The sequence below is a fragment of the Cynocephalus volans genome, chromosome 1 (assembly GCF_027409185.1).
Source record: "Cynocephalus volans isolate mCynVol1 chromosome 1, mCynVol1.pri, whole genome shotgun sequence".
Lineage (NCBI taxonomy): Eukaryota > Metazoa > Chordata > Mammalia > Dermoptera > Cynocephalidae > Cynocephalus > Cynocephalus volans.
This window is the reverse complement of record NC_084460.1, coordinates 180723156-180748584: the sequence shown is the minus strand read 5'-3', so window position 1 is coordinate 180748584 and position 25429 is coordinate 180723156. Positions and strand designations below refer to the sequence as shown.

The following is a 25429-nucleotide window of genomic DNA, read 5'->3' as shown; positions in this document are numbered from 1 at the left end:
GTCCCGCTCTCCTCTGCTGTTTCTGAGCCGCTGTGGTAGAGGTGCTGACGTTTGCGCCGCGCACGACTGTGTCCGCCATGTTAGTGTCTGACGCAGGCGCCATTATAGGAGAAGTCCCTCCTGAGGCGACTGTTGTCAGCTTAAGTTGTCACTCTCAAATGTTTGGGGGTTTAAGAGGATTGGTGTGGCAGCTAACCGCTTCAGGATAAAGGTCGTGAGGAAAGGGAGCAAGAAGGGCAACACGATGTTTGGCACAGGGCCTCCAAGCTTTCGCGGGCGGTGCTAAGTTCAGTTTCCTTAGGGAAATGCATTCGGGGAAGAACTAATCAGTCTCCGCCCGCTTTGTGGTGTGAACACGAAGAACACGCCCTTCTCCTCTCTCCCATTGCATCCTATAATCGGCCCTGATTTTTTTAGCAATAGGCCGAGAGGTCCTGAGCGACCTGCGTTCAAAGCCTGGTGCGTTCTAGTCAGGAGCCAAACGTGTCACGAGACTTTTCCGCAGTAGCTGGTCACACACAGCTAAATGTGGGTTTATAGCATTTTAGCGCTCCCACTCAGAGTTCAGGAAGCTCTCGGGGAGGAATGGAGACGTGAGATGGCACGGGCACCCTATACTACAGTGTTACATTATAAACGTGCCAGGACTTCGGTAGTGTTGCTCGCGAGCAGGCTCAGGCCGCACCCAGGGCGGGAGGGAAACACACTTGATTACGCCAACGCGGAGTGGGGGGGAACCAAAGGCGACACAGACCAATGGGGAGGGGAAGTCCGGGGCGGGGCGCTTGGGGCGGGCTCCGGATCCCTCTGGGCCGACTTCCGGAGAGTGGGCAAGAGCAAGTGGCGTGGCCGTCTGGTGTCGGTGTGTAAGCCTCCTACACTTTTAAATGGGGTACATTTATACTTTGGTGTGGGAATTTAATATCAGGAACTGAATGAAACTGTAGGAACTGGGTTGAATGTAGAAATTATTCTTATTTTTGGATGCGGTGGACGGGAGTTGGCCATGTGCTTTACGCTTCTATTAACTGAAGTTTACATTTGATCACTTTCCCTGCTTTCCAAGATATCAAGGCCTTTATTTTATCATATATTCTCGTTATGCACCCGTTGTCTCTAGCAGATTATTTGACTTTTGTAATTGGTTTCTATTTTGTTTTATTCCCCAAATCCTTTGACATGGCTTTACCTGGCTCTCTTATTCTCTTTATAAGTTACCCCTCTGAATGACTAAAACCCAAGATTAGTTAAGTCCCTCAAAGTCTCCCAGCTAGTATGGAGCAAGGTCTGTTGCATCCATCCTGCTCAGACTCAAGTGCCAAAACTTAAGTGAAATACGTTTGAATTTGATTTTTGCCTTCTCTACCAATTTTCTAACATTGTACAGCCCACTAAATAAAAATGGTTGGGGAGAAAAAGGAAAAAAATGTTTTTATGACGTGAAAATTATATGCAATTCAAATTGCAGTCTCCATACATAAATTTTTATTGAAACACAGTCGTGCTTATTTGTTACTAACCTTTGCTGGCTTCCTATTGCTTATAGCACTGATAGGCAATGGCCTCTGGCCCACTGCCTGTTTATGTAAAGTAAGTTTTTTGAACGTTGGCACATTAGTCCATTATATGTTGGCAATGGCTGCTTTCATACTACAGTGGCAGAATTGAGTAGTTATTGACAGAGATTGTATGACTCTCAAAAGCTGAAAGTATTACAGATAGTTTGCTGACCCACCTCTTCAATATTTATTTATTTATTATGACAACTTTAAAGTCTGTTATCTATTAAATCTCAAGGTTTGAAAACATTTTAAATTTTGGGTCTAAATTTCAAAAATCAAGATTCATTTTTCTTGATGATTTTCAAATCTTCTAAAAGTGAAGCCCAGAGAAGGAAGATTATTTGTAGATTACTTATCAGATAAGTCTCTAAATCACCATTCCATCCTTAAACTAGCTTACCTTATGATTACAGTCATATTTCTCAAGTTATAAATCCCCGTTTTATTTGTTTTTTTTTTTAATTTTAATCTTTTTGGGTGGCCAGCTCGTCAGTACAGGGATCCAAACTTTCAACCTTTTTATAACACCAGTCTCTAACCAACTGAGCTAACCAGCCAGACCATGAATCACTGGATGAAAATATTGTTTGTATGAGTACAAGTGATTACTTAAAGTCACATTCAGAAAACATTACTTCTAAAGTGTACATTCTAAAATATCAACTATGATTTTCTTTCTGCAGGTTTCATTGTCCTTTGGAATTCCTGCTTTGCAGACAGAGCAATGGCAGCCCGAGTACTTGTAATTGGCAGTGGAGGAAGGGAACATACGCTGGCCTGGAAACTTGCACAGTCTCATCATGTCAAACAAGTATTGGTGGCCCCAGGAAATGCAGGCACTGCCTGCTCTGAAAAGATTTCAAATACTGGTAATCATGTTTTTGTTAACAAATTGTCAACCATATATGTTCTTTATAATAATAAAGATGGACGGCTATTCAGGTTTGAATGCTTTCCTTACCCTTAAAATACAAGGGTATTTTTAGAATTTCATAGAAAAATAGAATTAAAAGATAATAAAAACAAATCTTTCCGTGAACTTTTTGAAGTACCCTCATGTATATGGTCATTTGAATACTTGCCATATGTTGTAAGCTTAAGGTATCCTATTGTTCAGAATGTGTCATTTCCTTATCTTAAATTATTTTAAAGATTATGAAACAAATCCGTTGAAAGAATAGCAAGTTCCTAATATAGTTTGAAGGCATTTTAGTGTGTATTTTTTGAAGTGAAAAGTTGAGCAGTGCTATCAAATGTAATTCCTAGCAGTTCTAACTCCACAATAATTCTCAACTCTTATCTCTTTGACTGGTAAAAATGAAAAAAATGATTATATGCTACATTAAACAGCACTTAGAATAAAACGCAAACTTCTTACTGTGCAATCTGGCTTCTGCTTTCCTTTCCAGCCTGATCTTTTATATCCTTTGCTCTCTTTTTACTGTACTCTATCCATGCTACCCTGCCAATTTCCCAAACATAGTTAGCTGCCCTAGACTTTGTATTTGTTCCCACCCCTAGCATGATTGGCTCCTCATCATTCAGGGCTCCACTTAAAGGTTACCTCCTCAAAGAGGTCTTTTCCTAAAGTTTCCAACCAAAGCAAGTGTCCACCTCATTTTATTTCATTTGTTTTCTATCATGAAACATTGACTGTATTTATTTTTACTTTTCTATTATCTGTCTTCTATCTCCTTTTACCCCCTAGAATATAAGCTCTAGAATGTAAGCTCCATAAGGACAAGGACTTGTCTGTCTTGTTTTGCATTGTTTGCACAGTGCTTAATACCCTATGTGGCACTTAATATTTATGGAGAGAAGAGCATAGACCCAACAAGCCATAAACTAGGAGAGGATAGTTGCATGTATGTAAGACAAAAACAGTAAGAAAAAGGCAAATAACAAAATATCTCCTTTTCTGGGATCTTAGCTCTAGGGGTGAGTATTATATCTTTATTGAAGAACTGGCACATTTTATCTACATGTAATTGAGATCACACAGGCAAGCCTATGAAAATTTCCCAAGATTGTCATGAGACTTCTACCGTTTGAAGTTAGGTGTGTCTTCTTCCTCTCGTTGCCCTCTGCTGTACTGATTTAATTGGCCCTGCTCAGCTCAGTGGTATCTGGAGCTACTAACCCAAGGTGTATGGTATGCCACCCTTACCACACTCAGGCAGTTTCTGTAGAGAACACTGCCCTTTCTGGACTTGGATGCTATATGCCACAAACACCATGTTTTGCGGAGTGATTTGAGACTTCAGCTGACTTAAGAATGGCGGTATAGATACATTGAAGCAGGAGAGCGCCTGTAGAACCAACCCAGGTTTAGTATGTGGTTGATCCTACTGCTAGTTACTTAACTCCATCAAGAAAGAAAATTTACCTGCCTTATAGGTTGGAGAAGAGTCCCATGTTTTAGTTAAAATTAACATCCAGTTAACCTAAACAGCTCTGTCTCAAAGAGACCCTTCCTGACTCTACCAGAAATAGCCTCCCAATCCACCTCATATCAAATTTGTTTAATTTGTTCATGTTTGCTATTATTTTGTTTGTATATGTGTTAAGTGTAGGGCCCCTGTTTGTGTTAGCATCTTAACTCTGGTACCGAGTACACTACCGAACACATAGTGGGTTTTCAGGAAATCTTAAAAGATGAGTTTCTTTTTTTTTTTTTTTTTTTGTCGTTTTTTTTTTTTTCGTGACCAGCACTCAGCCAGTGAGTGCACCGGTCAGTCCTATATAGGATCCGAACCCGCGGCGGGAGCGTCGCCGCACTGCCAGCGCAGCACTCTACCAAGTGCGCCACGGGCTCGGCCCAAAGATGAGTTTCTAAATACATTCTGTGGTATGTTTTTTGTTTACTATAAAGTCAACACTGGTGACATAGACACCGTAATCGAAAAGGTACTTTATGGCTCTTTGGAAAGTTTACTGGTATTTTCATCTAACTTGCTTCAGTAATAGCAGAGAATTGGGCTTTATTGATTAGCCTAATGCCCTTTACTCTGAATTTCTCATAGTGAAACTCATCTGTACCAATTAAAAAAAAAAACCAACAGTTAACAGACATACTAAAGTATGAGTACTTACTTTTTAGCGAGGCACTTAGTTAATGTAAACAATGTTTTTGTAAATGCAATTGGTTGGTTTTTTCTGTTCACAGCAATCTCAATCACTGATCACAATGCCCTTGCTCAATTCTGCAAAGATGAGAAAATTGAATTTGTAGTCATTGGACCAGAGGCACCTCTGGCTGCCGGTAAAGTTCATTTCTTTTTATTTTTACAGTATTTTCAGTGCCAACAGGAGCTTAGGGATCATCTAATCCAATTCATTTTATAGATGAGGACTTATATTGGAAAAAGAGATTTCACCCTCTTGAAATTTATGGCTTCTAGATATTCTCCTCAACATCAGTAAAGTGATGAGTTTTGAGATGAAATTTGCAGCCAGAGGAAACATTTTATGTGTCTTTATTCTGCTCTATTTTGATGTCTGTTTAATAACCCATATATTCGAATATAACAAATAACTTTTGGGGATTTGAATCACATGTAGCATTTTGTTTATATCCAGTAGACAACATGTAAACTAGTTACCCACTGCCACCAGTCATCTGCCTTGTCTAAATGTGGATATAGTCTAATCGTAATTTATCTTTAGTCTGAAAAGCCCATAGAAAGACCTTGGTTCAGCCAAGTCTACTGTTTACATCAACAGGAATTGTTGGGAATCTGACCTCTGCAGGAGTGCAATGCTTTGGCCCCACAGCAGAAGCAGCTCAGTTAGAGTCCAGCAAAAAGTTTGCCAAAGAGTTTATGGACCGACATGGAATCCCAACTGCACAATGGAGAGCTTTCACCAAACCTGAAGAGGCCTGCAGCTTCATTATGAGGTAGGTAGAAGGCTGCCTGTGAAGGGCTGTCATTTTGTTATGATATTTAAATACATGGGTCACTTTTTTGTTTAAAATGTAATGCTAGGTCTTTAGGTTTTCATGAGCTTATAGTAAGATAATTATGGATAAAAACATTCTCAGGTCTGGCCTGTTAGCTCACTTAGAGTGTGGTGCTGATAACACCCAGGTCACGAATTTGGATCCCCGTACTGCCCAGCCACCAAAAAAAGAAAGAAAAAGAAAACATTGTCAATAAATATTAGGTAGATTGCCTTTTTCCAACACCAAAATAAAATGACATTCTATTCATATATATGATCTTCTGCCCTGGCAGAAAGATGAAATTTTTAATATTTATTGTTGAATAAGTTACTAGGGGAAGAAATGAACTTGGTTCTGCAGTCATGTGCTGTTTTCACAGCCAAATTGACAAACAGTGGCATTTTACAACATAAAGGATATTGATTTTTGTCATAAATAATTAACCAGAGTGAGGAATCATCACTTGCTTGTCTGCCACCACTATTCCAATTCTAAATCTTAAAATTAAACATCATTTGTTCTCAATTATATGGAAAACATTGAGCAATGAATGAATGTTGGTAGACACATGCCTTTGCCTTTTTTTGTTGACACTTCCTCCTGCTACATGGTATGTTTTCCTTTCAGTTGAGTCAATTTCATTCTTTATTCATTCTTCATCCTACAGGGTTTCTTAGACATTGAATATTATTATTTCCTAGTAGCCAGATGCCTTGGGTAAGTAACAGTTTTGTTACTTACTTTGGGTAAGTCTCCTTCCAGATCTCCAGTCCCACTTAATAGTTTCTTATGTATACTTCCAGAAAAGTCTGTGTATCCATACTTATATTGGTGTTATACAGCCACATCTTCTACTTGAATGAGAATACAATTCACTACTTTGTATCTTAAAGATCATTCTGTGTCTACTCTATACATTTTATTATTCTTCCAGAGATTTTGCCTATGTGATCTCATAAGTGAAAAGCAAAATTGTATGTACTGTATGATCACAACTATAAAGGAATGCATAGGAAAAAAATGCTGGCGGGAAATATATCAAAGTGGTATTGGAATGATAAGTAATTTTTTTCTTTCTGCTTTTTAGTTGTTGCTATAGCATATCGTTACAAATTTCCAAAGAATTTTTAAATTTTGAGTTGTAATGGTTTATCGAGTGTTGAAGGTTACTCTGTCTTCACAGTTCAGACTTCCCTGCTTTGGTTGTGAAGGCCAGTGGTCTTGCAGCTGGGAAAGGGGTGATTGTTGCTAAGAGCAAAGAGGATGCCTGCAAAGCTGTACAGGAGATCATGCAGGTAGGTTGATTCTTCTGAAAAAATTTAGTTTTCTATTCACATTGGATACTCTTTTAAGTTAACAAAATGTTCCTCACGAGAAGGAAAACCTATCTACTAAACATACAGGTTAAGTTACTTTTCATAATATCGTGTATTATAATCCATCTCTATAAAATGGTTATTACAGATCTGCATTGATGACACAACCATGATTCTATTCTTTTGAAGTAAGTTCTAACATCCTCTGTTGTCTACTATGGAAAGGCAGAAAATCTTCAAACTATAGAACATATAAGTAAAATCTCAAACCATCCATGAGGACAAAAGTATTTGTCCCATGTGTCTGAAATCTAAAAGAAGTGAACCAATGAATGAATACACTTTGTTTTTCTTTCATGATCCATCTTGGTTGTGTGGTTTTTCCCCTTTATAGAAATCTACTTTCCCAGGCATGCTTTAGTATAATTATTATAGGCAAACATATATAATTATAATCAGGAATAAGGATTAAATGCTGACAATGAAAACATCTGTTTTTCCTTTACCTTATTTGAAACCAGAAAGCCAAATCCTCAGAAGAGTATTAGTAATGTGTTTATTTCATCTGTATCAGGATTAGCTCTAAGTCATTGTCACATTAAAAATAGGAGTCTTGGGCCGACCCCGTGGCGCACTCGGGAGAGTGCGGCGCTGAGAGCCCAGCGACGTTCCCGCCGCGGGTTCCGATCCTATATAGGAATGGCCGGTGCACTCACTGGCTGAGTGCCGGTCATGAAAAAGACAAAAAAAAAAAAATAGGAGTCTTTCAGAAAGGGAAAGAGAAATTATAGTACGTATTGGTTCATAATACAAATGGTAGACAGTGGCAAAAGTCAACTAATATTAAAAAGCTTAAAATTTACCAATCCTCTTTTTAAAACCTACAATTAGGAGAAAGCTTTTGGAGCAGCTGGAGAAACAATTGTCATTGAAGAACTTCTTGAAGGAGAAGAGGTGTCTGTATGTATATTCATCTTTTAGGTTTTTATAGAGTATGAGAAGCTGTTATCTGGCCTATGCACCCCAGAAAAGACTTGATTTACTCTGATTGCTTCATCTAAAAACCCAGCAGTTACAAAGGAATTTGTATACATTTAGTATTTCAGATGTAAATGAAAAAAGAATTCCTTCTCTTTTAATTATCCCCAGTGTATGTGGAGGCACTTGGACTTATATCACACGTTATTGAGCTTCTGGATTAATTGAAACATTCTTGCTTTTTCTTTCACATACAGTTTATTATACAATAAATAGGGAATAAAGTCACCTTAAATAAAGTTTTAATGCCTGGAAGCTTAAAGTGGGGTAAGGTTGAAATATTTTACTTTGAAGTAGCTTGTTTATTCCCTCACCTACTTCAAAAATTATAAATCCTTCAGAAGTTAAGTACACAAGGTTTTCTGAATCTTAATATATGTAGTTAGGGGTAATTTATGTTTCAACTCATTTTTCTTCAAAAAAGAAAGCTTTTCTACTAAGAAGAGTTAAGGTATATGTAATTTGCCTTATTAAATTATTTTACTTTTTGGTATTTAACCTAAGAGGACTATTTTGTTTTCTCTATAGTGTCTGTGTTTCACTGATGGGAGGACTGTGGCCCCCATGCCCCCAGCACAGGACCATAAGCGATTACTGGAGGGAGACTGTGGCCCCAACACAGGGGGAATGGGAGCCTGTTGTCCAGCACCTCAGGTACTTCCCAAAGGCTGTGCTAAGGTTTGGTGGTAATTGTTTGATATTCTCAAAGAGGTCATAGGTGATGCTTTTCTGTTTCATTTTGGTTTTTTGTTTGTTTCTGTAAATTATGTTACTAATTAGCAACTTGATTGTTCTATTAATGAAAAGTATGTCTTCTGGTAAAACAAACCTTTTCTAAAAACTTTTGAAGAACTAAGCCAATGTAAAGTCTAGTGTGTATTGAATAGATCCTCCTATCCTCTCCTCTCTACACCAAATTTTTAACCCATGGGAGCCTGTTACAGTTCTAGATTTATCTTTTATTCATCTTTGGAAATCCAGGACCCAGCACATAAGTGCTCTGTGTGTATGTGATGAATTGAGAGCCAAGTCAGACTGTAATTTATTCTTCTGGTCTTTCTACTTCATATGGATTGATAAAGTATGTTTCCAACAATTTCTGCACAGTTTTTTATAAGAAGTCTGCATTGTTGAGTATATTATAAGTAGATTAGCACTCCAGAAATTCACTCATTCTTCTCACTGATGATATTCACAATCTTTTGTGCTAATATAGTGCATTTTACATATTTTTCTTGATTAAATTATTAAAAATAAATCAAACTTTATTTTTTTTAGACTTTATAAGTATTAAAACTACCATTTAGTAATAGTGATTTTAGTATAGCGACTATCTCTGGGTGTAATTTTTACAGTTCAATTTGTGAACTCAGATTCATAAGTATATAGGCTTATGAGGTAAGCATAGAATATTTTGGAGAGATACAAAGGTGCCTCATGGTGGCACAGGACTTTTTTCATCTTTATTATTATGTTTCAGGAAACTATTTTTGGTGAGTTTCTTTAAGGGTGTATATTTTTGAAAATCTGTAGGTTTAGTAATGAGAGGTGATTTAACAGTCAACTTAGTTGTAAAATGGTGGTTGGCACTGATCTTTCATTTGACAATAACACATAATCTTGCCTTTGCTTGTGATAATTTACCAGTTTCAGAGCATTTATTACTTAAAAATTAAAATCTTAATGTGTTTAGTGAGGCATTAAGGAGTAGTAAAAATAGTGACAATAATAATGGGTGTGTGTGTGTGTGTGTAAGGCAGGCACTGTAGTCAAGTAAAAAGTAGGCACTGCCATTTGTTAGCAATATGTCCTTGACTGTGGAATATATTTTACCTTTTAGAACTCTTCTTTCCTACTCTGTAAAAATAGGGCTAAAATACCTAGATGGAGTCATGGTGAGGATTTTAAAATTATATGAACTTGAAGTGCTCAGCCTGTCTCAGGTAGTTCTCATCATCCCCTTTCATTGTTCCATGTGATACTACTTACAAAATGATTTTTTAAATTACCAATTACATTTAAGTTTTTTTGCACGTTCCCTAGGTTTCTAAGGATTTGTTACTAACAATTAAAAATACTATTCTTCAAAGGACAGTAGATGGCATGCAGCAGGAGGGTACTCCATACACAGGTGAGCACATTGACATTATTGTGGAGTAACTTTCCACTTTTGATAAAACTTCCATTTTTTTCTCTTTTTTTTAATCATGTTTTATTTGACTACTGTTGTGACATTTTTGATTATTCTAAGACTTCGAATATTAGAAGTTTATGTTCTAGATTTTATAGTCAAAGTACAATGTCTTCATTATAGATTTCCTTTCTCTCTCTTTTTTTTTCCTTTTTTAATGAAGGTATTCTCTATGCTGGTATAATGCTGACCAAGGATGGTCCAAAAGTTCTGGAGTTTAACTGCCGTTTTGGTGATCCAGAGTGTCAAGTGGGTAACGATAATTACAGATAATAAAGTATTACTTTGTACAAGACGTATGTTGTTTTAATCTCAGGATTTATCAGCCTTGAATTACATACAAGTTCTGCTAGTACCTCAGATTAAAATGTCTAAGGAAAACTAAAATTTATCTCAGTTGCTATATTGATTATGGTTTTTTCAGGTAATCCTCCCGCTTCTTAAAAGTGATCTTTATGAAGTGATTCAGTCCACTTTAGGTGGCCTGCTCTGCACATCTCTGCCCATTTGGCTAGAAAACCACACTGCCATAACTATTGTCATGGCAAGTAAAGGTTATCCTGGAGACTACACCAAGGGAGTGGAGATAACAGGTGAGCATTGGGGAATAAGAGGTTGATTATAATGTGACAAGTGACCTGTGCCACAGCAGGCCTCCCTCCCATGCTAATGCCTGCTTCTATTAAAGGTGTAAACCATCAGAAACCTTTCAGAGATTCTTAACATAACCATGTTGCTTGTTGGCTATGTGTTCAAATATCCAAAATTACTGTATTTAAAGAATTGCCATCCATTTCCCTTCCTGTACAAGGAAGACATAAGTAGCCCAACCAAATTTCCAGAATATCACCCAGTGCAGTTTTTCTCTTCCACCCTCCCAGAGCCAGGGTGATAATAGGACTCCATGACAGTGAGAGGAACGTTAGTGTAAACCACATCAATAAGATACATTTTAGAGGCATATCTCTGAGTGATCACAAATGCATACAACGTTTGTGGTTTGACCCACCCACCTCTAATTTACAATGCACCCCATCGTCACTTGGATGGCAGGATTCAAACTGTTTCAAGAGTGTAGCCTTCTCCCTTTCTCTTTACAAAAAATGAGACATCTGGTTAATGATGTTAAACCAAGCAGTGTTTAAAAATGCTAAAAGGGCCGGCCTGTGGCTCACTTGGGAGAGTGTGGTGCTGATAATCCCAAAGCCAAGGATTCGGATCCCTATATAGGGATGGCCAGTTTGCTCACTTGGGAGAGCATGGTGCTGACAAAACCAGGTCAATGGTTGAGATCTCCTTACCAGTCATCTTTAGGATAAAAATAAATAAATAAATAAAAATGCTAAGTAAGTTCCAGTGTCATAAGTCCCAAGGCAGACCTCTGTGACCCCTAGCAGGTTGTAGTTTAGTGTCTCTCGGTACCCCAATACTGTGATTCAAACACCCTATTTACTGTCTTGCCCAGACAATAAGTCCTATGAATCCCATACGTGACAAGTGGGTAGTTAGGAATTGATTGCTTTTGAAAATGGACAAAGGAAGAGATGATATAGAATCAGTGTTCCTTCTTCTTGAAATTTCCCTAAGATTGAAGCAACAAGTGTAATAGCCACTTCCAACAAAGCAATATTGGGTATTACCAATACTGGCAAGTGTTGGTTATCTATGACTGAATGGCTCTGTGCTGTAAAAACAGGATGCCAAAAAGAGAAATGCAGGAGGAAAAAGAAAAAGACAAACTGGAGATATAGGAATGGTTAGTTTTTTTTTAAATCAGAGAGCTTATAAATAGCTTTTTTTCCACCCTCTTCCTACTGAAACAATTGTTTTTAAAATGAGATTTATGATAACAAGATTTTAGGAATACAGCTGTCACTCCGAAACAGAACAGACTGTTCTTAGGAGAAAGGGTCTATTTACTATTATATTGCATTAATTTCTGCCTGATAGGATTCTTGTGAAGATTCATTTAAATGATAAAGATTTTTTTTTTAAACTTGTGGAAATTGTAAATCACTTCACAATGTGAAATATTATTTCAAATCATATTTCAAATATGCTGTCTTATAGGGTTTCCTGAGGCTCAAGCTTTAGGACTGGAGGTGTTCCATGCAGGTACTGCCCTCAAAGATGGCAAAGTAGTGACCAACGGGGGTAGAGTCCTTACCGTAACAGCCATCCGGGAAGATTTCTTGTCAGCCCTTGATGAAGCCAAGAAAGGACTAGCTACTATAAAGTTTGAGGGAGCAGTTTATAGAAAGGATATTGGCTTTCGTGCCATAGCTTTCCTCCAGCAGCCCAGGTAAAATTCTCTTCCTGGGGTGGTTACAGCACAGTTTCAGCACTGCCCTAACTGGCTATGTAGAAAATTCCATTAACTCTGTACTCTGTCATTTTGTATTCTTTTCTCTCTTTGGGACTGATCTGATCTTGGTTTGTATTTCATTTGAATCAAAACTGAATTATTACAGTAATATTCAGATTAAATGGGAAAAACTTTATGGTAACTTATGTTTGAAAGGTTTAGCAAAATCACAATGATACTAAAGATTTTTCTTCCTTGAGTTATCACATGGATAAATATTGTTGTATTTGAATCATAGTTTCTGATTTTGTCAAAGAACTCAAGATGAGAATATTGGTCATCTAAATTTATAGTTTTATTTGATTATAATCTAATTTTGGGCAACCTCATTTTGTCACTGCATTTATATCTATTGCTGAAAGGTATTTTTTACCCCTTATTGATTTATTTATTGGCAAGTACAACTAATCCCTTTTAAAATCAATAAACCATTAGTTGCAAATGTGGATGTTGATTTCTTAAGAATGTATCATATTTACTAGCTCATCTATGGCTAATAAGTATTTTAGGAGAAAATGAGAAGTTTTTAGTAACAATTCAAGTTATGCTGTTACTAAGAGGCCATTTTTTTTTTTAGTTTAAACACTGGAATTTTTTAAGAATCAAGAACATTAAAACGCCATGCTAAAAGTTTGTTTTTTATTTTAAAATGATTAGATTCCACTGAAACAACATATTTTAAGGAACTGTAATTTCAATTCTAGTCTGAATTCTTTAAGTTAAAGATGAAGAAAATGAGATGCCACAATGCCAGTTGCTAAGTGAGAATAAGTTTTTTAAACCAGTAGGACTTTGTTTACTACCTGAGAGTGGCTCTAGGCTGCTGACTTTGAGTTAACTGCCAATGCTCTCAACTCTAGTTGTACCCTGGCAGCTTGTTTTTAATAAAATGTCACATATTTCTTCATGTATCACTGCATCCAAGTACGCCAAAGTTCTCATTTTTGCAGGGCAAGACTATTGAGTTTGCAGTCCCATTTACACACTTGATCTCTAAGTGTACTGCTCCAGTGCATTGGTCCTATATAGAAGGAAATGATGCACTGAATATCATCACCTGGTTTTGCTTTTTTCATAGGGTTTGATTTTGTTTCTTACTGTCCTCAACTAAAAGGAAACTGAAACAGTTATGTATTATTGCAGTAAGAAATCAATTTGATTATTTAGGGATATTTTTATAGAGTTCCTATCATCCTAATTTTCACTTTTTTTGACTTGGTTTTAGCACTCTTTTCCTGCCCAGACTGAAATTGAATGGAGAAAGGTTGTGGCAAAATAATATATTTAACAGAATGGTAGTTGCCAGGGGTTGCAGGGAGGGGATAATAGGGAATTTTTGTTTAATGAGTAGAATTTCAGTTTTATAAAATGAAAAGAGTTATGAAGATAGATGGTGGTAGTGGTTGCACAACAAAATCAGTATATTTAGCAGCCTGTGAGAAGTACTTCTGAAGGAAATAGGTGATTAAATTAGAGCAGTAGTTTTCAACAAAGATAATGCAGTCAAATCAACTGGAGAGGTTGTTTAAACACATTTCAATTCCCAGGACCTCTATGGATGGGGCCCAGCCATTGACATTAAAAAAATTTTTAATCACATTAGGTAATGTGAAAATCACTTGGGATGGCTTCTGCTTCAAATAGTATTTTAAGATTAAAATAACCTTCCCTGGCATTGAGGTGATGTTTTAGTTGTTTCTTTGCTTTTGTTTTTTAATTCTTTAGGGGCCTGACTTACAAGGAATCTGGGGTAGACATTGCAGCTGGAAATATGCTAGTCAAGAAGATTCAGCCTTTAGCAAAAGCCACCTCCAGACCAGGTAAGTGAGATCCTATACTTTGCTAATTCATTAAATTTGACAGACATTGTGAATTGATTTGGGCTTTATATTTCACTGAGGAAATTTTTCCAAATTAATGCCAGGTTCTATAAGTCTTGCCCTACTTAAGGCAAACCCATAGTCTTCTGCTTTCTTATCTGTAATATTAAGGATAGCATTTCTTATCTGTGATGTTAAACTTAAAAAGATACATGATTATATGTTCCTTTAATATTTAATTATTTTCTTGATCAATTCTTTGAGCACATGTTGCTATCTTCTATTCTTAAGAAAGGCATCTCTTATTTTAGCCATTCTAATGAAGAAGTGGTATGTATATCATGTTTAACTAATCTGTTATAATGCAGCAGGTGATTAACTTTCTTCTTCAACAGGCTGTGAAGTTGACCTTGGAGGTTTTGCTGGTCTTTTTGATTTGAAAGCAGCTGGTTTCAAAGATCCTCTCCTGGCCTCTGGAACAGATGGCGTTGGAACTAAACTGAAGGTAATCAGATACCTTTGTGAATAAAGGCCTTTTGTGATGGATAAGAGGGAATTTACTGTATATCAAATACATATTTTTTCTCTCTTGACATAAATGAGCTAAAAAGAACCATATCAAATAACCATATAATGTGCTTAACATATCTGCACATTTCTAACAACAAAATATTATTGAGGCTATATTTGTATGAGAGAGTATTGTAGGTGATAAAAAGGGATAGTTTTGGACCAAGTGGCTTATCAGAAATTAGTGTTCTTTTGTCTTTAAGTGTTAAGAGCAGCTATCCAAAGTCAGTGGTGTTTGTTAGCCTCCATTGATAAACTGACAATTTGGAGCGTATTCTCCAATGTAGATGTTTATATTGTTCTTCTGTAGATTGCGCAGCTATGCAATAAACATGATACCATTGGTCAAGATTTGGTTGCAATGTGTGTAAATGATATTCTGGCACAAGGAGCAGAGCCACTCTTCTTCCTCGATTACTTTTCCTGCGGAAAACTTGACCTTAGTACAACTGAAGCTGTTGTTGCTGGAATCGCTAAAGCTTGTGGAAATGCTGGATGTGCTCTCCTTGGTATGATCATCCATTTTAATCACATGTCCTTATTCTTACTGTATTTTAGCCCTATGTGTAAAAGTGGTGCCAATATAGCTAGCAAGAGAAACTGTATATCCACAAGATGTGGCAAATAAGATACAGATAAAACTACCTGAATTAAACTTAGACCCTGGTGGCCCTCAAACCCCTCCTCAAGGGTTTGTTCCCCAGACCCATAAAACTGTCAACCAGGCCTTATTTTTCTGCCCAGTCTTTGACCATCTTTTTCATTCCCATCTTTCTCAGTAATCTCTTAAACAGACCTAGCGGTTATTTCCTTCTTACTGGCCCTACAGAAGAGGCAGATAGGTTCCTGGCATCCAAGATCTTAACTTACACCATATTTTCCTGCAGAAGTGACATAGAAAATAAAGTGTACCCAGTTTTTATAGAAATATTGCTTAACTGCATATGAGATTTTTGAGCAAAATTAATTTGTAGGTTGACCAAGGAACAAAACTACCTTTTTATATTACCATTTCTGCGGACAGTTCTGTCCCAAAGGCCAAAAATTGCCTTTCAACCATCTTTTAGAACACAATTTCTTTTTTTTTTTTTTTTTAAAAGATGACCGGTGAGGGGACCTTAACCCTTGACTTGGTGTTATCAGCACCACAGTCTCCAAAGTGAGCTAACCGGCCATCCCTATATAGGGATCCGAACCCGTGGCCTTGGTGTTATCAGCACCGCACTCTCCCGAGTGAGCCACGGGCCGGCCCTAGAACACAATTTCTAATTTGGAGTCTACCTTATAACTTCACATGATATGATCATAAAGTATACTATGTTATACCTTTTAGGCCAGGGCATTTGGAGTTGGGCAGTTCTGGTTGAATCACTTCCATAAGCCTATACATCATCTAGAAAATGGAGTGATTATAAAGATAAAATATGTGAAAGTATTTCTGAAACTAAACTGGTATGGAAATGATGTTATATTCAACTGGGCATTCATCCCGTGAAAGTTGTAATGTTTGGAGGCTACATGCATACTTGTTATTACCTTATCTCACCCTTTGTAGAGATTAGTGCTGTTTCCCCTGGAATCATGCTTGGTTGAAAGTTCTGCTAGGCAGCTAATAGAGTATGTTTTATTGACTGTTTGCAGGTTATAGCCACATGTTTAATTGTTCGTGTTAAGAATAGCTAGTGTCACTATTACCTAGGCAGATTTATAAATATTATGTGATTTCTTTGCTCTTGTCTTATCCTGCCAGGAGGTGAAACAGCAGAAATGCCTGACATGTATCCTCCTGGAGAGTACGACCTCGCTGGTTTTGCTGTCGGTGCCATGGAGCGGGATCAGAAACTCCCTCACCTGGAAAGAATCACTGAAGGGGATGTTGTTATTGGAATAGCTTCATCTGGACTTCACAGCAATGGATTTAGCCTTGTGAGGAAAATTGTGGCAAAATCTTCCCTCTGTTACTCCTCTCCAGCACCTGATGGTTGTGGTGACCAGACTTTAGGTAAACTCATTCACGTTTAAACTGTCCTGCCTGAAAATGTCTGAGTAACCACTTTGTGGGTTTAGACTCTCATTACTTAAAGCTAAATTTGAATGTATTACATTATCCTGTGGTTTGGCTGCTTGGATATTATTGTACAACTGGTTTGTCTGTACAAGGTCAAACTCATTCTCCATTTCAGAGTTGTTTTATGTTTTCGTTTTAAATTCATAGGCTCAGTTTTTGTCTTATCCCTCCAATATACAGGGGATTTACTTCTGACTCCAACCAGAATCTACAGCCGTTCACTGTTACCTATCCTACGTTCAGGACATGTCAAAGCATTTGCCCATATTACTGGTGGAGGATTGCTAGAAAACATCCCCAGAGTCCTCCCTCAAAAATTTGGAGTGGATTTAGGTAAGATAATTAAATGGAACTTTTGTTTAGAAAACTTAAGGAAAAAAATGCATGTGGGAGAAAACTGCGGGTAGTTAGTGCACACATTATTATACATGGAAAATTCTTGATCATTGGGGTTTCTTGGGAGAAAAAATAGGCTGATTCTTTTCTTCCTCTTTCTGCCTTATTTTCCATATTTATAAGGCATAAAATCCTTTCGTGTAATTGGTTTGTGTAAAGATGAAATGCTATAAGCAGATCCTCCAAGGTGATTGGTAACTTCAAGCTTTATCAAGATGGAACCCTACATGCCAGGATGGGAAATGGTAGCTACTATGTAGTCCACACAGGAAATAAAAGGACCTGAATCAAGGCATAGAGAAGGAAGACAAATTTGAGAATCATTTTACCCATAGAAGGAAAAAGTCCCAGGTTTCTAGTTAAGCAGGGGAGTAGATGATAACATTACTAATGCAGGAGTAAGAGAAGGTTTGGAGTAGGAAATGGGAATACAGTTTTTTAATCTTCAGTATGTTTATTTCAAGTTGTCTGTGAGCAGAAGTTGTCAAGCTGAAGATAAGTTGGGTGATTATATGCACGTAGTAATTGTTATAGCCGAGAGAGTGGAAGGGACCAAATGTTGCTCCTCAGAGGTAGAATTACTGAAAAGAACAGTCAGAAGGCGGGTAAACCATGTAAAAGTATCATCATCAAACCTAAGGAAGAATTTTAACATGACATTGGTTAGCAGTGTCAGGTGCAACACAGAGATCTAGGATGAGGACCCAAAGGAGGCCAGTTAGGTCCAAAAGCAGCCTACTGGAGGTAGATACCACCCACCAGATTACTATGCGGGGAATGGGTGGCAGAAATGTAGACACAGTGGGTGGAGATTACTGTTTCAAGAAACCTACTAGTTAAAAGGAAGGGGAAATGATTACTTATGTACTCGCCATAGTGTGGGACAGGGGTTTTCCCTCCCTGTTTTTATAGAATAAAGAGACAAAGTTCAACTATTCTAGCTGTCATAGTCAACTAATGTACATTGGTTCGAAGGAATAGAAACTGAGGAAGTTCACATAAAATAACTTCCAGAGAAGAATTAAGGGCCTAGTGAGATAAGCAGACTTGGAGTTGGAGTTTGAAGAGAGAAAAAAATGATAAAGCAGTCAAGATCAGAAACAAGAATAAGACCCAAATGAAATTGAAGCTGGTTGTGTAGTTTTCCTCTCAAAATAAGAGCGTGTATAGCCTATATAAGTAAGAACAGAAAAAAACAGATTGATTGTGTTGATCAGTTGGGCTGGGCAGGAACAGGGGTCATTCATGGGGGAGAAGCCATTGTGGATAGAGGTGAATAAGCTAGGATAGAATCCAAAGAGGCAGAAGTAGGTTGTGTAGGAGTGAGGAAATATGCAAGGTAGGGAAGAGCATGATCGAATGGGAACAGACAGGCTGGGTTTGGATTGAGTGGGAATCCCCTCCAGATCCGTGGAATGAGCATAGTAAAGAGTTAAAGGGTTCATAGGAGGGTTAAATTAGTGGTTTAAGGCATTCCTTGGATAGAAGTGCTTTCCAGTGAGCATAAACAAAAACCTTAAGAAGTATTTTCTTTATTGTCCTCTTCAAATAGTGAAAAACAGTGGCATGCTGATGAATGGAGAAGGGAGGCAGGACTAATTTGTACATTTGCCAATTTCTGTGATGTAAATACTCCCACCACAGCCAATTAATTGAAAAATATCTGTGTTTAACAGCATCTACGAGCTGGCTCTAGCATACCACTGGTTAAAAATAATGTAATGGTCACCTCATTAGGAAATTGAAAACTGATATAGCCATATTCCTGAAAACCATTATGTTTTGAGTTATACATGTCTGTATTCCAATAAAAACCTCTTGAATCAGCCTCTAAGGTTTCTTCCAGGAAACATACTTTGACAACAATAGATTTAAGTCAGAAATTTTCGACATTAAAATTACGACTTGTATTATTCGTAAGTATGTGTTCATTTGTAGAAACTACACTTTTAGCCTGTCAGTCTTGTTTTTACAAATAAATACTTTGTAAAACTTGTGGCTAAAATGAGATTGTAGTTTGGTAATCTGGTATTTGTCCTGCCATTTAATATATCATCAACATCTACTTGTCATAGTAACATTTTTTATGAAGATTATTCCGTTTTATGGATGTACTCCTATTTGATTTGAAGTTGCTGTTGACTTGACTATTGAGAGCATAGTGAACATGGTATGGTAGTCACTAAATCTCTTGAGCTTGGCTTTTAAGAATGGATGTTTCCTAGCTAGTATAAATGGAATTAATTCTAATACAGGAGAAGATTCATAGACATGTGATACATTTTAAAAACTGTATCAATTCCAGAGCATGAAACAACTGATTATACTTAAATATACCAAATAAACAGGGGGAACCAGTAATCAACCTTCTTTTTCTTTTCTTTTCTTTTTTTTTTTTTTAAATTCTGTACAGACTCAGAAGAGAATCCTTATTATTTAACAAAAAGCTAAGTGGCTTCCCTTTTGGGGAAGCTTCATAAATAATTCAATATAGGTTTTGGAAATTAGATCGCATAACTGTAGACTGCAAAGAACTATCCAAATTATTTTATTATTCAGGAATTTTCTGCATGTACATATAGACCTTTACCTAAAAATTTTTATTAGAGATTTTGGTTGTATTAATACGTATTATTAAAATGTATTAATAATACATATTCTTGTATAGACCTAAGAATTCTAAATTTTACTTTTCTTTAATTTTTATTTATTTATTTATTGGCAGCTGATTGGTACAGGGATTTGAAGCCATGACCTTGGTGTCATAAGGCTGTGTTCTAACCAGCTGAGTTAGCCAGTCAGCCCTAAGTATAAATTTTAAAATAAATGAGATGGACAATGTGTTGATCTTAAACCTTCTATGTAGCATGACTTGAATGGTATATCCGTTTTCTCTAAATCTGTATATAACCCACCTAGTTTTGCATCCTATTTAGAATGTATTTTGCTCATCACTAAGACCCAGCTAAACAGTCAAAAAAGAGTGGTATGCCAGCCTTTACTGGAATTCAACTACTAGCACATGTAATCCGTGAGGGATTTTCTAAGGATCTAGTTAGTTAATGCAACACAAAACTTCACTCAATTGTGAATACTAGCAAGTGTGTAAACAAAAAATGTTCTTAATGTCTTACATACACATGTATCCTAAAAAAAAAACTTCTGAAAAGTCAGTTTGTACTTTTACCCTATATAAAATAGCAAAACCTGATTGTAATGTCTCTGTCTTTGTATATGTACATACTTTTATACTTTGTGTGAGGCAATAGGTAGGTTAAACAACTCTTGCCTATTTTCAGATGCCCGGTCCTGGAGGATCCCCAGAGTCTTCTCATGGTTACAGCAGGAAGGACACCTCTCTGAAGAAGAGATGGCCAGAACATTTAACTGTGGGATTGGGGCTGCCCTTGTGGTATCAAAGGATCAGACAGAGCAGATTCTGAGGGATATTCAGCAGCACAAGGAAGAAGCCTGGGTGATAGGCAGTGTGGTGGCATGTCCTAAAGGTAATCGCTCCTTATTTGTTTTTAGGTATATCATCTTAAATAGAGCAGAGCCCTGCCTCACAAGCTCTGTGCCCACCTTTTATTCCAGCCATTGCTATGGCAACTATCATTACACAGGTGTAATATGACAGCACCCACCCCAGTGATACCACATACTCTTCACTTCCACATCAGGACTCTGACACTTCTGTGTAATGTTCACAGGTGCGCAACTACACCCCACAGGATCTCTTCCCAAAGTAATCTCCCTGCACACAAGACCTTGTGGCTGTGCATTGTAGTTCACCTCAATTCAAGGAATAGTGAGCAAGCACCCTAACAAGTACTGTGTATTAGTTGGGACTCTGCTAGAAGTGCTAGAACTTAGCACAGGGGCACAAAATCCACTCAGATCAGCTAACAAAGATGTCAGAGCTTGTATACTTTACCTGTATCTGCCTTCATTTCCTCTGTTGTGTAGGTTTCATTTTCAGGCAGGTTCTCCAAATACTAGAAAGGTAACATCCTTCAGCTCACATTACAATAAGAAAGAGAGACCTTCTCTTTCTCAATGTCTTATAGAGAGACCTTCGCTTTCTCCAGTCTTTGAATTGACTTGCTGGGTTACATGGATGCCCAAGGCCAGGAGGTTATGGCACTATGATGGATGATCTCACTGGGAAGATTTGGGAAGTAGGGGCAGACCAGTGGCAAGCAGTAATACATCCCTTATATGCTTCAATATAGTAATGTGCTCTATAGCTCTTAGCTAAAGTAGGTAATTACATACATTCACCTTTGGGAAGTTTTTATGAATGAGTAATGTTATGTGATACAAACCTGTTATTCATTTTAGTCCTCGCATACCATATTTTCAGAATAAAATATGGTATTCTAAAGTTTTCGTTAAATATTTTTCTTTCCATTATTCCTGTTAATTCACAATTGTTATTTGTTTATTTATGGGTATGTTTTAAATGAAGGTTCCCCTCGTGTGAAAGTCAAGAATCTGACTGAAACCATACAAATAAATGGGTCAGTCTTAGAGAATGGCTCCCTGAAAAACTATTTCTCTGTCAAACCAAAAAAGGCAAGAGTGGCTGTCTTAATATCTGGAACAGGTAAGATGTGGCTTCCTCTGTACTGTAGAGCTATGGAAATGTTCTTCCCTTCCTCCCTGGCCCCACCCCCAACCCCTACCCCTCACCCACCTACGGACACACACACACAAAAAAACTCTTTCAGATTGTAAGGATACTCTCAGCAGAGTCTGAGGGGAGTGGGGAGGAATCATTCAGTAGTACTATCTTTTCAACATCCTTAATCTTTCCAGTTTTCTTATGAATTTGAAACAACTCCCAAAGAAAGAAGTAGAGAAAGAAAGATGGTTAAAGAGAAACTAGAAAAGACAGAAAGGATGGAAATTCCAAATTTTTTTGTATCACAGCTTCATTGCTGGAACGTCTTAAAATAGTTGAAGGTTTTTTATTATTAAGAATATTAAGAACAAGAAATTTATGTTTGGCCTTTTTGGATAGAGGGGTAAAATAATAAGAGCATTGTATTCTTCAAGATGGATATATCATGATTTTTATTCTCCATTGTAAGTAACATTGCTGTGAACATTTTTGTAAATGTACAAGATGTCCTTAAGTGCATATTTGATTATTTCTTTAGAATACATCCCCAGAAATATAATTGCTTTACAAAATGATTTTAAGGCTTCTATATCATTGAGGCCCGAGTTTATGGTGAAGCAAAGGAACTATGGTAAGGGCCATAGTGGTTTATTCTTGAGAGGGTAAACAGCATATTTCTCATCAACCAGTTTTAAAATCATGTTACATTATTTCTACTACAATGCTAGATCATAAGATACTATCTTATATATCCCTAGAACCGGGAATACCTATGTTTTTCATTATCCCAAGAGAAATAGAATTTAAAAGTCTGACATATGTTGCCAGTCTTTTCCAAGACATTTATTCAGAAAGGTTGTCAATTCCCTATTCAAAATGGCACGTATCTCTTTTTAATAAGTGTGAACTCACTTGTGTTTTTCTCCCTTTTCAGGATCGAACCTCCAAGCACTTATAGACAGTACTCAGGATCCAAATAGCTCTGCACACATTGTTGTTGTTATCTCCAACAAAGCTGCAGTGGCTGGGTTAGATAAAGCAGAAAGAGCTGGTATTCCCACCAAAGTAAGTTACTTGGGAAAGTATCTTAACTGCAGGCTGTATTTAAGCTCATAATCTGCCCTCACAGAGCCAGGGTCTGTGGAGCACTTGTTCTTTGGACTTCTGCATTTTGGGTGGGTGGTAGGCTTGCCTTTCTACTTCATCCTGTCCATTCCTTAATTATCTTCTATTGGTTGTGTCTTCACAAGGAAGTGAAAAATGATCTATATAAAGTGTGAATTTTAATTTTTGGTAATTCATTGGAAAACATTGTGCTTATCTTTTTCTATTACAGGTAATTAATCATAAATTATATAAAAATCGTGTAGAATTTGATAATGCAATTGACCAAGTCCTTGAAGAATTCTCCACAGACATAGTCTGTCTTGCAGGATTCATGAGAATTCTATCTGGCCCCTTTGTCAGAAAGTGGAATGGTAAGCAAAAATTGTTTGACATTTCGTTGGAAATCAACTGAAAATGAGCTCGAGTGTCAAACAATCTCAGTAGTGAACTTGCCAAACAATCCCAGTAGTGAATATTTACTGTAATATTTTACTTAACTCAGGTCATAAATTAATTTCCTTTCCTTTAGTCCTAAGAATGACCCAATGATGGTTCATTAATCTGCTATCTATCCATTTTGTTTGACTTGCTGTAATTAATCACTTTTTCTAATAAAAAGTAACTCAGTTTTGTTTCACATTACTGTAAAGGTAATATTTCATCTTTTGAATAAATGTTCAGAAGAACCTTTTTTACTTGTTTAGAAGCAAGAGGAAGTGAAATTCTCAAAATGCAGAATCCCTCCTCTCCTTAGGAAGTATACACCATTGCCAGAAGATGGGAAGGAAGGCATTGTTGCCAGAAAACATGTACCGTCTTGTGTTATTGCCTTTTTCCCCAAAATCTTTGCATCCTGTTTTCATTTTTTGTGTACACATTTGGGGAATAAATGCATTTTCTCACCAAAGAGTTTGTTTTCTTAGGTGAATATAGGTAGATCCTTGTGATGTAATATAAAACAGGCAATGCCTTTGGTAACATAAGGCACACAGAACTAGCTAATGCAGCTGGAGGACACATCACTTTGTGGTTAGAAGTCAAGCACACAGACATTATGCAAGAACCTCTTGCCTCTTTCTGATAGTATGTGCCAGTCACAACCTAAATTTTCTTCAGGAGCCCTACCATCCAGCTTAGACGCCCCCTGCCCGCCTTCCTGTCACCATGACTACCTGTTCAGAGCCTGCCCAGCATGCCTTTGGCTGTGCAAGGCAGGCACGTGCTGCTACCAGGACTTCCTCCAATAAGAACTGTATTTCTCTTTACCTCATCTCTATGTTTGGCAAAGAAAACAACCATCCCAGAGATCCAACTTCTGTTTGACTTCTGATTCTAGACAGGAAAACATATTCCTTTGACAGAATACATGAGATTCTAAAATTCTTACCACTATGCTTTTTTAATTTCTAGGAAAAATGCTCAACGTCCACCCCTCCTTGCTCCCTTCTTTTAAGGGTTCAAATGCCCATGCGCAAGTCCTGGAAACTGGAGTCACAATTACTGGGTGCACTGTACACTTTGTAACTGTGAGTATGTCTTTTTCTACCAAAATAGTACTCATTTTTATTTTTTATTTTTTTATTTTTTTATTTTTTTAGATGACCGGTAAGGGGATCTTAACCCTTGGCTTGGTGTTGTCAGGACCACGCTCAGCCAGTGAGCAAACCGGCCATCCCTATATAGGATCCGAATCCGTGGCCTTGGTGTTATCAGCACCACACTCTACCGAGTGAGCCACGGGCTGGCCCCAGTAGTACTCATTTTTAGATGTCAATTGCATTAGCTAGAAGTAATGTTCAAAACTTTTGCTTTCTTTCACAGGAAGATGTAGATGCTGGACAAATTATTTTACAAGAAGCTGTTCCCGTGAAGAGGGGTGACACTGTTACGACTCTGTCTGAAAGAGTGAAATTAGCAGAACATAAAATATTTCCTGCAGCCCTCCAGCTGGTGGCCAGTGGAACTGTACAGCTTGGAGAAAATGGCAAGATCTGTTGGGTCAAAGAGGAATGAAGCCTCCTAGTTCAGGAATGGAGCCAGTTTTGAAAGAATTATAGCTGTTTGTATGGTGGCTTTTTATCATGGACTCAGCCCAAAAGAAAAACGGCTTAAAAAAAAATTTTTAAAAAGACTTCACCCGTAACTCCTTGGCCATTTTTTCATGAACAGAGATTCATTAGTGCAACATATCGAAGACATACACATCTCCCATGATCTTTCAGGTTTTACCTGTTTAGGACCTTGTTCATAATCAAGCTAGTCATTCAGAACTCTTTTCACTCTCAGCCAAACAGGACACCAAAACTCTCAGTCTTTCTTATCTTTTTTTTGACCAATATCACCTCCATTTTTATGTTGTATGTATTAGTCCATTTTGTGTTGCTTATAACAAAATACACGGAACTGGGTAATTATAAAGAAAAACGAAA

At 37.3% G+C, this 25429-nt stretch overlaps 1 protein-coding gene across 4 annotated transcripts; it reads left to right on the top strand.

Moving 5' to 3' along the window:
* The first annotated feature begins 812 nt into the window (after window positions 1-812).
* On the top strand, window positions 813-25429 carry GART (phosphoribosylglycinamide formyltransferase, phosphoribosylglycinamide synthetase, phosphoribosylaminoimidazole synthetase). Of its 4 annotated transcripts, none has more exons than XM_063105587.1 (22): window positions 813-862; window positions 2246-2431; window positions 4729-4824; window positions 5286-5460; window positions 6689-6800; window positions 7713-7781; window positions 8388-8513; window positions 9903-9990; window positions 10214-10299; window positions 10475-10643; window positions 12121-12352; window positions 14141-14235; window positions 14631-14740; window positions 15116-15314; window positions 16556-16807; window positions 17054-17206; window positions 20569-20775; window positions 21738-21875; window positions 22828-22958; window positions 23230-23371; window positions 24411-24526; window positions 24822-25429. In XM_063105587.1, the coding sequence occupies exons 2-22, from the start codon at window positions 2287-2289 to the stop codon at window positions 25011-25013; spliced, it is 3033 nt and encodes a 1010-aa protein (XP_062961657.1). In that variant the 5' UTR covers window positions 813-862; window positions 2246-2286; the 3' UTR covers window positions 25014-25429. The 4 variants fall into 4 exon arrangements, with proteins under 4 accessions (XP_062961657.1, XP_062961685.1, XP_062961676.1 ...); XM_063105597.1 differs by having other exon boundaries at window positions 835-866; XM_063105615.1 differs by lacking the exon at window positions 4729-4824.